General features: G+C 51.3%; 1 protein-coding gene across 2 annotated transcripts in view; it reads right to left on the bottom strand.

Moving 5' to 3' along the window:
• Positions 1-457: 457 nt before the first annotated feature.
• The window catches only part of HPS1 (HPS1 biogenesis of lysosomal organelles complex 3 subunit 1), a 39,085-nt gene continuing 27,547 nt past the window's right edge, over positions 458-11,995 (bottom strand). The window contains exons 12-21 of one of the 2 annotated variants that reach the window (XM_038744167.1): positions 11,622-11,689; positions 10,535-10,702; positions 10,242-10,421; positions 8,666-8,727; positions 8,257-8,391; positions 8,060-8,125; positions 5,269-5,413; positions 4,929-5,042; positions 2,635-2,717; positions 458-1,699 (exon numbers count right to left, since the gene is read on the bottom strand). In XM_038744167.1, the coding sequence (XP_038600095.1) occupies positions 1,537-1,699; positions 2,635-2,717; positions 4,929-5,042; positions 5,269-5,413; positions 8,060-8,125; positions 8,257-8,391; positions 8,666-8,727; positions 10,242-10,421; positions 10,535-10,702; positions 11,622-11,689 (1,184 nt within the window). In that variant the 3' untranslated portion in view covers positions 458-1,536. The remainder of the gene's footprint in view (positions 1,700-2,634; positions 2,718-4,928; positions 5,043-5,268; positions 5,414-8,059; positions 8,126-8,256; positions 8,392-8,665; positions 8,728-10,241; positions 10,422-10,534; positions 10,703-11,621; positions 11,690-11,995) is intronic. The other variant, XM_038744168.1, reaches the window with a different exon arrangement.

An 11,995-nucleotide genomic window follows, 5' to 3' on the forward strand; every position in this document is an offset into this window, starting at 1 on the left:
CAGTTGGTAGGACACGTTCCCTGCCCACAAGATTGCAGCCTTGAGGACCGTAAGTTCCCTCTCCCTTCAAATACGACAGGCCACCACTCTCCCTATCTTCAAAGGCTTATTCATTCATTCGATCGTATTTATTGAGCGCTTCCTTTGTGCAGAGCACTGTACTAAGCACTTATTAAAAATCACATCTCCTCCAAGAGGCCTTCCCTGATTAAGTTCTCAGCTTCTCTACTCCCTCTCCCTTCTGCATCTCCCTTGCACTTGATACATGCCCCACAGAAATTACATACATATCCACAATATATTTTAATGTCTGTCTCTCCCACTAGACTGCATGTTCCTGGTGAGCAGGGAACACATCTACCAACTCTGTTGTACTCTCCCAAGCATTTAGTGCAGTGTTCTGTACAAGATAAGCGCTCAATAAATACCATTGATTAATTGATTGATTGAGGTGAGAACTTCCCGCAGTGGTATTCCGGTTCCTATGTTTTTCTGCCCCTGTCATTATGGAAGCCCCAGGAACTACAAGGCAGGCTGAGCTCTTCTGTGGCTTCTGAAACTTTTATTTCCATTCATCCTCTCTGGTGTAAAGTTCAGTCACTATGTCTCAGAACTGCAGAAGTCCTGGAGGTGTGGCTTTTCTGACCTTCGGTTTGTCATCTGATCCCAAGCCACGTGATGTCCTCTGAAGTGGGCCAGAGGAGGGACTTCACCAGCCCTGGGAGCCGGGACTAAGAGTTAGCCACTTTGCCTGGAAGAGGAAAACGTTTGTGTGTGCAGCTGTGTCTTCTCAGCCCCTGCAGCAGCTGCCAGGGCTCCAGCCAGCTCACTATTTGCACTCGCTGGTGATCAACACGTGGAAACCGCTGTTGCGGGCAAGGCAGTCGTGCGGTGGATGCTCAAGATTTAGTGCAGAATAAGATTTCTCCTCTTCAAACCAAGGATGGAGTCTTCCACTTGAGGACACTGAGGCCAACTGGAAGTCTAGAAGGAGATCGGGTCCTGAATAGGAGAAAAGGAAGGAATAGATCCCTGGGATCCCCTCAGAAGAGGCCCCTTGCGCCCCCAAAATCAGGGGTGCAAATTCCGAGAGGAAGATGAGGAAGAGCAGGCATGGCAGGGGATCGTTACAGCAACTACAGTTTGTAACGGATCACCTCCAGCTCCTCCTGCTTGTGATTTCTGCTGCGGAGCGAAGAAGCCCCTTCTCAGGGCAGCCTCGGCCTCCAAGTTGGCTCCTCTGGACCGTGTGGACCTTGGCTCTCACAGTCCCGCTCTTTCCTGGCTCAGATTCCTGGAGCAGGCAGCTCCCGCTCACTGCAGTCGCCCACCAAATCCGGGTGCCACCCTCCGCCAGCCAGTTCGAGATTCACGAGTCTGGTCCTGTAGCCCCAATCTGGGGCAGGGTGGCCCTCTGTCTGAGCACCCAGGCGGGCCGGTCCCCGACAGAGCCATAGTCCTTCAGAGGAGGAGGGGCTGTTGGCAACGGGGGAAGCGGCTAAGGCAGGGGAACGGACAGATCGACACTCTCTCAGCTTAGAACAGAGGGATCCGGGACGACTCCCACAGCCGTCGGGCCAGCTCGCCCGCCTGTTGGACCACCAGGTCCGTGGGGATGATGGCCAGATGGATGGCCATCAGCTCATAGCACTTGACCACCTCCGCTGGATAGCTCTTGCTGTAATAGCGGAGCAGTTTCCTAGAGAGAAGTCAAAGGGCAGTCAGTGAGGAAGCGGACGGATTCCCCTAACCCCCAGGAAAAGAGGCAGACTCATTCCACCCAACCAGGCCCGGGCTCCAACACAAATCTCACTTAGGACAGGCAAGCCTCCGGCTCCTTCTAGCTCCAAGCCACAGGTTCCCATCCCTTTTTGGACAGGAAACGAGGCCTCCCTGTTCCCTATTTTCCTTAGCTTGGGACCATCCCATTACTTCTATTTGCAACCTTCCTGATTTCCCTGCTGGTTTTCCCAGGCTTTACCTTGGGCCCGGCCCCTGCGGCATCTATAACCCCAAGCAGCATTGGTGGTGCCACAGAAGGAGCAGAAAAAGCTCTCTCTGTTCACGGAACAGAAGACTAAGGTTACCCGTGCTGCCCAGCCCACTGGAGACCCACAGGGATGCTTAGACAACTTAATGGTGACTGAGTCTTACCCCATGGAGCTGTGTCTTGTGCCAGGATTGGGGTTTTTCTGGTGGAGAAGACAGCTGGATTGGGCTCTCACTGCTCCTCTAGACTTGCCCATTGCACCTCTAGACTGTAAGCTCATTGTGGGCAGGGAATGTGTCTGTTTATTGTTGTAGGGTAATAATAATGGTATTTGTTAAGTGCTTACTATGTGCAAAGCACCGTTCTAAGCGCTGGGGGGATACAAGGTGATCAGATTGTCCCACGTGGGGCTCACAGTCTTAATCCCTATTTTACAGATTGAGGGAACGGAGGCCCAGAGAAGTTAAGTGACTTGCCCAAAGTCACACAGCTGACAATTGGCGGAGCTGAGATTTGAACCCATGACCTCTGACTCCAAAGCCCGGGCTCTTTCCACTGAGCCACGCTCCTTCTCTCCCAAGTGCTTCGTACAGTGCTCTGCACAAAGAAATGCTCAATGAATACAACTGACTGACTCCTCCTACCTGTAGTAGTCTCCCCCCAGCATGCCAACGGGAGCTGAGTCATCTGACAGGACTGGCACCTCCATGGTTGGTAGCTTGTAGCCCTGTAGAGGGAAAATTTGCAGGGATGGGGTGAGGATTGGTGAGGGAAACTGAATGGGGAGAGACCGGAAAGCAGGAACTCGACAACACAACTCCAACTTGTACTTCCCAAGCGTTTAGTACAGTGCTCTGCACACAGTAAGCGCTCAATAAATACAATTGAATGAATGAATGAATGACAAGCAAAGGATCCTCCTGAACATGGAAGTGCACCTTCCCCCCGTTTAAAAAAAATGTAAATGGCATTTGTTAAACACTTACTATGTGCTAGGCACTGATCTAAGAGCTGGGATACGTACAAGCTAATCAGGTTGGACACGGGCCATGTCCCACATGGGGCTCACAGCCTTAATCCCCATTTTACAGATGAGGTAACCGAGGCACAGGAAAATGAAGTGACTTGCCCAAGGCCACACAGCAGACAAGTGGCGGAATCAAGGTTATTATTTTTACTATGGTATTTGTTAATCACTTACTATGTGCCAAGCACTGTTCTAAGCAATGGGGTAGGTACAAGTAATCGGGTTGTCCCACGTGGGACTCACAGTCTTAATCCCCATTTTCCAGAGGAGGTAACTGAGGCCCAGAGAAGTGAAGTGACTTGCCCGAGGTCACATAGCAGACAAGTGGAAGAGCAGGGATTAGAACCCACATGCTCTGACTCCCAAGCTCTTGCCACTAGGCCACACTGCTTTGTTTCATTGTCTCCCGCTTCTAGACTGTAAGCCCGTTGTTGGGTAGGGACCGTCTCTATATGTTGCCGACTTGTACTTCCCAAGCGCTAAGTCCAGTGCTCTGCATACAGTAAGTGCTCAATAAATACGATTGAGTGAATATAGCTTTAATTCTATTTGTTCTGACGATTTTGACACCTATCTACATGTTTTGTTTTGTTGCCTGTCTCCCATTTCTAGACTGTGAGCCCGTTGTTGGTTAGGCACCGTCTCTAGAGGTTGCCAACTTGTACTTCCCAAGCGCTTAGGACAGTGCTCTGCACACAGTGAGCGCTCAATAAATATGATTGAATGAATGAATGGTTCTCAGGAGAAGATGCTGCCCCAGGAGAGACATGGCTAACTGGCAAAGAAGGATGGGAGAGTGCAAACGGGACTTCTCACTCTCCCTGGCAGCTGCGGTGGATGGGCCGAGGTAGAAGAGGTCACAGGTCCCTGTGGCACCCATCCCACATTTACAACCTGGGTGGCTTCATTCCTCAAATACTGTCAGTCATCAAACTACTCCTCACATACTTCACTGCTCTGCTAGGAAGAAGGAAGAATTAGGGGAAGGGGAATTTTGCGCCGAACTGTAGGGGAGGAAGTAGGAACAATGAGGACGGTGGAGCAGATATCAATCAATCAATCACATTTATTGAGCACTTACTGTGTGCAGAGCACTGTACTAAGCGCTCGGGAAGTACAAGTTGGCAACACATAGAGACGGTCCCTACCCAACAGTGGGCTCACAGTCTAGAAGGGGGTGACAGAGAACAAAACAAAACATACTAACAAAATGAAATAAATAGAATAGATATGTACAAGTAAAATAGAGTAATAAATATGTACAAACATATATACATATATACAGGTGCTGTGGGGAAGGGAAGGAGGTAAGGCGGGAGGGATGGAGAGGGGGAGGAGGGGGAGAGGAAGGAGGTCAGCGAGGAGATCAAGAGGATGCAGGGGTTGAGGGGGGCCCTGGACCCTCTCATGGTGACTGAAAAAATCATCATCATCAATCGCATTTATTGAGCGCTTACTATGTGCAGAGCACTGAAGAAATGGTAGAGAAAGAGAGAGGGACATAGAAAAAGAAAGAGAAAAGTTTCAAGACCAAAGGAAGATGCAAGAGCATTTTGAAAGGAGAAGAAGAAGGCTGACAAGAGAAAAAAACGAAGAGAAAATGAAGAGAAAGTGAAGAGGGACAAGAAGAGAGCAGGCAGAGAAAAAGTAATGAAACATATTTCAAACACATTCTCTGCCTGCTGCCAACTCTATCTCTTCTGCTCTCTGTGCTGGCCAACAGAGAGAACTCTTTCCTTAGCCTCGGTGACAGGGACTGAGGGAAGCCGGGAGAAGCCCACGAGATGACCGCGGACTTCCGATCCACCCAGGGCAGCCCCCGTTTGGTCGTGCCGGCTCTGCCTCTCTATCTTTAGCCTCACCAGAAGGGACCAGAGGCCCCACCCTGGTGTCAGGAAGGGCCTCGCTCACCATCTCATTTTCAAACCACAGGAAGTACGAGCAGTAGTAGTCTCCGTCTCGAAATGTCAGCGTGGTGTAGCCTTTCTGGAGGTATCGCCGCGCCAGCCTGACTAGAGCCCAGACCTGTGGGGAAGGAGAGGGGGGTCGGGGGAGGAGATGTCGGCGGTCGCCTCTCCCAACTAACCCCTAGGTAGCTCCCCACAGGCCAAAGATCAGGCTACGCTTAAAACCGCCATCACCCGAGGCCACCCTGAGAGAGCAGGTGGAACCTAAGGGAACTGGGTACATGATGCTGGGTTTCAAAGACGGCCCACGGTTTGAATTCCGGCTGGGAAGGTGTGTTGGTTACCTTGCCCTTGACGAAGGCCGCCAGGGGCCCCTTCCCTAGCTCTGACGAGGTCTTCTCGTTGACGTTGAGTGAAGGAGCCACCATCTGCCCACCGAGGCGATCCACGTAGATGAAGTGAACCAAGCCTGGGAAGTCTTCCAGGTAGGTGGGGGTGGGGGGTTAAGGAGGTTTGGCTTCAGGGTCAGACGGGATCACCCAATAATCCTTTCCACCAGCTCAGCCGCGCGGAGAGCCATCCCGGAGCAGACGGCAAGATCCCCCAAGCCCGGCAGCCAGCCCCTCTGTTTCCATGAACCCCTTCTCTGACTCCCCAGGCCCACACTGCTGCTGCTGCTGCTCGGACAAAGTGCTCTCGGGGACCTTCTCGGGTACTGGTGGAGTCTTCTGGGTGTCCCCAGAAGTGCCAGAGGGTCAGAGTGCCAAGATAAGGAAGGGGATAGTAGGTCGGTGCTGTTAGTTATGAAGCTATCTCTGGCCCTCCCCCAGGGAAACACATTTAACAGATGGATAAACTGAGGCCCTGGAGAGGAACTGGCCTAGGACGACAAAGTGAGTTGACGGTGTTATCATTTTGGCAGGGATGTGGGGAGGGTCCAGGGCCTGGGCATGACAAGGAACTTCCTTCCTCTTAGGTTCTCAGGTTAGAGAAGCAGCGTGGCTCAGCAGAAAGAGCCCGGACTTTGGAGTCAGAGGTCATGGGTTCAAATCCCGGCTCTGCCAATTGTCAGCTGTGTGACTTTGGGCAAGTCACTTCACTTCTCTGGGCCTCAGTTCCCTCATCTGTAACATGGGGATTAAGACTGTGAGCCCCCCGTGGGACAACCTGATCACCTTGTAACCTCCCCAGAGCTTAGAACAGTGCTTTGCATATAGTAGGTGCTTAATAAATGCCATCATTATTATTATTATTTATTATTTAGAAAATAGCCCTCAGAATACTCTCTGGGACCTAAGGAAGGCTCTTCCCTTGACCGTGAAGGAACTCTGCCTAGAGGTTCTCCATAATAGTAATAACAATAATAACAGTAACAATAGTATTTGTTAAATGCTTACTATGTGTCAAGCACTGTACTAAGCGCTGGGGTAAATATGAAATAATCAAGTCCCACAAGGGGCTCGCAGTCTAAGTAGGAGGGAAAACAAGTATTCAATCCCGGCTCCATCACTTGTCTGTCGTGTGAACTTAAGCAAGTCACTTCACTTCTTTGGGCTTCAGTTACCTCATCTGTAAAACGGGGATTGAGACTGTGAGCCCCTTGTGGGACAGGGACTGTGTCCAATACGATTTGCTTGTAGCCACCCCTGCGCTTAATACAGTGCCTCGAGCACAGTAAGCACTTCACAGATACTATTATTATTATTACTATGAATCCCCATTTTGTAGATGAGGGAATTGAGGCACAGAGAAATGAAGTGACTTGCCCAAGGTGTCCCAGCAGGCAAGTGGCAGAGCCAGGATTAGAACCCAAGGCTTTTGACTCCAGGCCACTGCTCTTCCTCTCTGCCCCCAGGACTGTTTAGGGTTAAACTTGGCCCAGAGGACTCACTTAATTAATTAATGTTAGTATTTGTTAAGCGCTTACTACATGCCAAGCACTGTTCTAAGCGCTGGGGGAGATACAAGGTACTCAGGTTGTCCCACATGGGGCTCACAGTCTTCAGGGCGCAGAGAAGTTAAGTGACTTGCCCAAGGTCACACAGCTGACAAGTGGTGGAGCCGGGATTAGAACCCACAACCTCTGGCTCCCCAGCCTGCGCTCTTTCCACTGAGCCACGCTGCTTCTCTAAATTCTCTTGAATTTCCACTTCAATCAATCGTATTTATCCAGTGCTCACTATGTGCAGAGCGCTGTATTAAGTGCTTGGGAGAGTACAATAAAACAGAATTAGCAGACACGTTCCCTGCCCGTAATGAGCTTACGGTCTAGAGGGGGAGAGGTACATTGATATGAATAAATAACATACAATATATAATTTACAGATATGTACATAACAGCTGTGCGGTTGGAGGTGGGGCAAATATCAAGTGTCCAAAGGTGACAGATTGAAGTGCCAAACATAATGCAGAAGGGAGAATGAGTGAGGAAAGAGAGGGCTTTATCAGGGAAGCCCTCTTGGAGATGTGACCTTAGTAATGCTTTGAATGTTTGAGAAGCAGCGTGGCTCAATGGAAAGAGCACGGGCTTTGGAGTCAGAGGTCATGGGTTTGAATCCTGACTCCGCCGCAGGTCTGCTGTGTGACCTTGGGCAAGTCACTTAACTTCTCTGAGCCTCAGTTACCTCATTTGTAAAATGGGGATGAAGACTGTGAGCCCCACGTGGGACAACTTGATCACCTTGTATCCCCCCAGCGCTTAGAACAGTGCTCTGCACATAGTAAGTGCTTAACAAATGCCATTATTATTATTATTTGAACTTTGGGGCCTTTATAGCTACAAGGAGCAAGAGGGGACACTGTTCTAGACATCCCCCAAGACTGGAAGCGCCTTGTGGGCAGGGAACTCTGCTGTATTATACTCTCTCAAGTGAACGGGTCTACCAACTCTGCTATATTATACTCTCTCAAGCACTTAGTCCAGTTATCTGCACACAGTAAGTGCTCTATTAATCCGAATGATTGATTTCTCAGCCTCTCCACTGGGGAATAACAGGGGAGAAGCGAGGATTAAGGTAGTGGGATAAAGACTCCTCCCTTGAGCCCTCCAACTGTTTCACAGAGCTATGGCCGAGGACACCCTCACCCCCACCAAGTGACCCCCTAGTACACCTTAGCACCTCTCTATCAGGATATGACACCATGGTCACGTTTCTCTTGCTCTTCACCAACAGAAAGTCCTTCCAGTCCAGCAGCTTTTCTCTGCCAAAGGAAGCCAGAGGGAGGTCCGGTTATTTGGGGAATCAAGTCCGCTAATGGCTCAGGCCCCCGGGCCCCAACCCTGAGAGAGGGAACTACCCTGGGGTCCCGAGGTGAAAAAGAGTTGTACTTACTTCATGAGCTTCTGAACTTGGCCCTGAAGGCTCTGGGGGAGACAGGGCCCTCCCGGGCCCGGAGCCGTGGTCAGGAAGTAGAGACGGTACATGGAGCAGAGCTGCCGCTTCAACTTCCCACAGGCCTGGAGGAGCCTGGCCACCCGGAGACAAGGCGGTGGGGAAGGGCAGGAGATGACAGGAGATCCCATCCAGTTTTGCCTTCTCCCCAGCGCCTGGACCGTCCTGCTGCACTTCCCCAATCACCCACCCTCGAGTTTTCCCCGTGACTCTTCCCTTCCCAAGACCAGCCCCTCGCACACCCTCCTATTTTCTGGGCCTCCCTCCAATCTTCGTTCAGAGGGGGCATCTACCACCTCACTCCCTCTCTCGTTTCTGACCCAGCTTCTCTCACTTCTTCACAACTTACTCCCAAGAGGATCCAGGCTCGCTTCTGGAGAAAACCTTGTTCTTAAACTCCAGCCACGTGCTCTGTAATGAGCCCAGAGATGAAACGTCAACTCACACCCAACTTCTTTTCACCAGGGGACTCCGGGTTTTCTCTTTCTCAACAGTAATTTCAGCCTTCCGTCACTCCCCAGGGCTCAAATCTTCAGATTTCATTGGCAGCAGTGGGAGGTGCCCACCTCTTCCCTGACTCCCAACCCCGCAGGGCCTTTGGTTGGGGAGAGAAGACACCCCACCTCAATGCCACGGGGATTCCCATCGGCCCTGACTCCAGCTCAGAAAGGACTCCGACCACCGGCAACACGAGGCCTTCTCAACTTTTACAGGCTGTGGCTCTGGTGACTGTTGGTCCTATGGTCTGAGCTGTGAAGGGCCTGTAATCCTGCTGCTCTGCTCATATTTATCATCGTCCTTGCTTTTATATCTTTGTTTCATCTTCCTTTACATGTTCTGACAACTTGACACCTGTCCACGTGTTTTGTTTCGTTGTCTGTCTCCCCCTTCTAGACTGTGAGCCTGCTGTTGGGTAGGGACCGTCTCTATATGTTGCCAACTTGTACTTCCCAAGCGCTTAGTACAGTGCTCTGCACACAGAAGTGCTCAATAAATACGAATAAATGTTTGTCAACAACCGGCTCCTCACAGTTCCTCTTGGCCCATGAGTCCCTTGGGGGCCAGGGATTGTCTCTACAGCTCATCCATGCACTTTCCTTTTTCTTTTTTTAAATTTGTTAAGTGCTTACTATGTGCCAGGCACTGTACTAACTGCCAGGGTAGATACAAGCTAATCAGGCTGGATACAGTTCATGTCCCAAATGGGGCTCACAGTCTTGGTCTCCACTTTTCAGGTAAGCTGATTGAGGGACTGAAAAATTAAGTGACTTGCCCAAGGTTTCGCAGCAGACAAGCAGGGGTGGCAGGATTAGAACTCAAGGCCCTCTCTGACTCCCAGGTCTGTGGTCTAGTCAATAGACCTCTAGTGGATAGTGCTCTATCCATTAGACCACACTGCTTCTCTCCCACGGCTTGTAGGGTGCTTTGCACAGAGCAAGTGCTTAATATTATAACGATTAATATCTCCAGAGTCAGTTAACATCGGCTTATACTTTAGCCAAGCTCCCCACTTTAGAGTTGGGGAAACTGAGGCACAAAAAATGGAAATGGCTTAACCAGAGGAAGTCCAGGCAGTATCTGCCCTCGGATGCGGATTTCGACATCCCCAGGGCTAAGTTGTCAGGCCCTCCCGTCTCCCTCCAACCTCCCGGCTCCACATGGCTGTTGTGCGAGCTTGGGTAAGTCATTTCACTTCTCTGTGCCTCAGTTACTCATCTGTAAAATGAGGATTGAGACGATAAGTCCCACACGAGACAGGGGCTGTGTCCAACCCGATTCGCTTGTGTCCACCCCAGTGCTTAGTACAGTGCCTGGCACACAGTAAGCGCTTAACAAATAACCACAATTATTATCATTATTATTATTATCAACCCTCTTAGCCTCTCACGGGGGACGGGCAGTGCCAAAAGCCCACAGAATCTCACCTGAATCTCCGGCCCACCTCGGTTCTTGAGAAACTTATCCATCCTCTGGCGCAAATCTCCCAGGAGAGGGTGGGACCTCAAGCTGCTCCCGCCCTCCTGCCCTTCCTTTAGCCTCTTCTCCAGCACGTAAAACCCATCCAGGAGTTGGTAGAAGGAGAGGGCCAAATGCCAATTAGGACTCTGCAGAGAAAAAGCAGGGGGGCTTGGAGGTCGGAGGGGGGTGCCCAGCAGAGAGGGCAGCCAGTCCCGGGGTGAGCCCCAGGGAGGCAGGGTCAGGCTAAGGGTCTCGTCACCTTGGTCAGAAGCACCATTGACATTCCGGGCCAGAGGGGCAGACAATACATGGTGTGGGGCATCACTGGACAGTAGTTCTCCCGTATACTGGCATTAAGGAAAACTCTTCTGGGATTGGAGGCCGCGGGCAAGGGAGGTATCAGAGTCTGCAAAGTGTCTTCAGCTATCTGCAAGGGGAGACAGAGCCACTCATGAGAGGGAACGCAGCGACAGTCTGCTCCCACCTTCTCTCACCCATCTCAACTTGACCTTCACCTCCCTTCCTCTGGCCGACCTCGTCACCTCCCTGTGAAAGATGCCTAGGAACAATCCTACGACATAAATATCCCCATCAGAGTCTTGGTTTCCAGCCTTGTTCCCCAACTGATGCCAGTTCACTCCACATCCCACTCGAAGACGGGAACGGGACAAACCGGGGAAGCAGGAAAATGGGAACGGAATGGCAGAGGTGGAAAAAGGAACAAAGGAAATGGACTGGTGGGCGGGGATAATGCCAAAGCAAGGCCTGCTTTTGTTTGAGCCAAATTAAGCAATGGTCTGCCATCCCATCGATCCTTGGGCACTTCAGAATCTGGCCAACTCTGCAGGCGGGGAATCTGAGGCACAGCAGTGTTGAGTTAGTGGAAGAGCCTAAGTAGGATCCAAGACCCCTCCTCCGAGCCTGAACCCTTGGCATTTGGGCATGACGACCTGCAGTGGAACATACCAAAGCCCCCTTTTGAAGAATCAGGTGCCAGAAACATGGAGATATAATGGGAGAAGGAAGCAGAGTTCTGTGACTCGAGAAACTGTCCACGTCCAAGGAGAGAGAACAGTTCCTGTGGGTGGCACCTGCCACCGACCAAAGGGGGTGGGGAGATCGTCCTTCGCTATCAAGGGGAGAGCTGAGAGGCCCTCATCAGCAGACCCCATGGACCCACGGGCCTCTGTTACCCAGCGGATGTCCTCCCCTACAGACACAGCCTTCTGGGGGATGACCCAAGGTGGGCATTAATGATGATGCCAGAGCCCTCCCAGACCCGTCTCGGATGGGCAGCCCAGAAAGATGTCCCAAGGAGCTCACCTATTCCGCTAAGAAGCACTCACCTGGACACTGGCAGTACTTACGTCCCCAAAGACTGGTGGCGTCCCACCCTCCAACCAGATGGTACTCCCTACAAACCAGAAAAGAGTACAGTGTGGTTTGGGCCCAGCTGGGACATTAGTTGGACCACTCAGAACGAAGAGGCAGAGATTGCCTTTTCTAACCGGCATCACCCCCAGGAACTCACCCCACAAAAATCAGAGAAGCAGCGTGGCTCAGTGGAAAGAGCACGGGCTTTGGAGTCAGAGCTCATGGGTTCGAATCCCGTCTCTGCCAATTGTCAACTGTGCAAGTCACTTAACTTCTCTGTGCCTCAGTTCCCTCATCTGGAAAATGGGGATTAAGACTGTGAGCCCCCCGTGGGACAACCTGATCA

Source organism: Tachyglossus aculeatus, chromosome 3 (genome assembly GCF_015852505.1).
Source record: "Tachyglossus aculeatus isolate mTacAcu1 chromosome 3, mTacAcu1.pri, whole genome shotgun sequence".
NCBI classification, from domain to species: domain Eukaryota; kingdom Metazoa; phylum Chordata; class Mammalia; order Monotremata; family Tachyglossidae; genus Tachyglossus; species Tachyglossus aculeatus.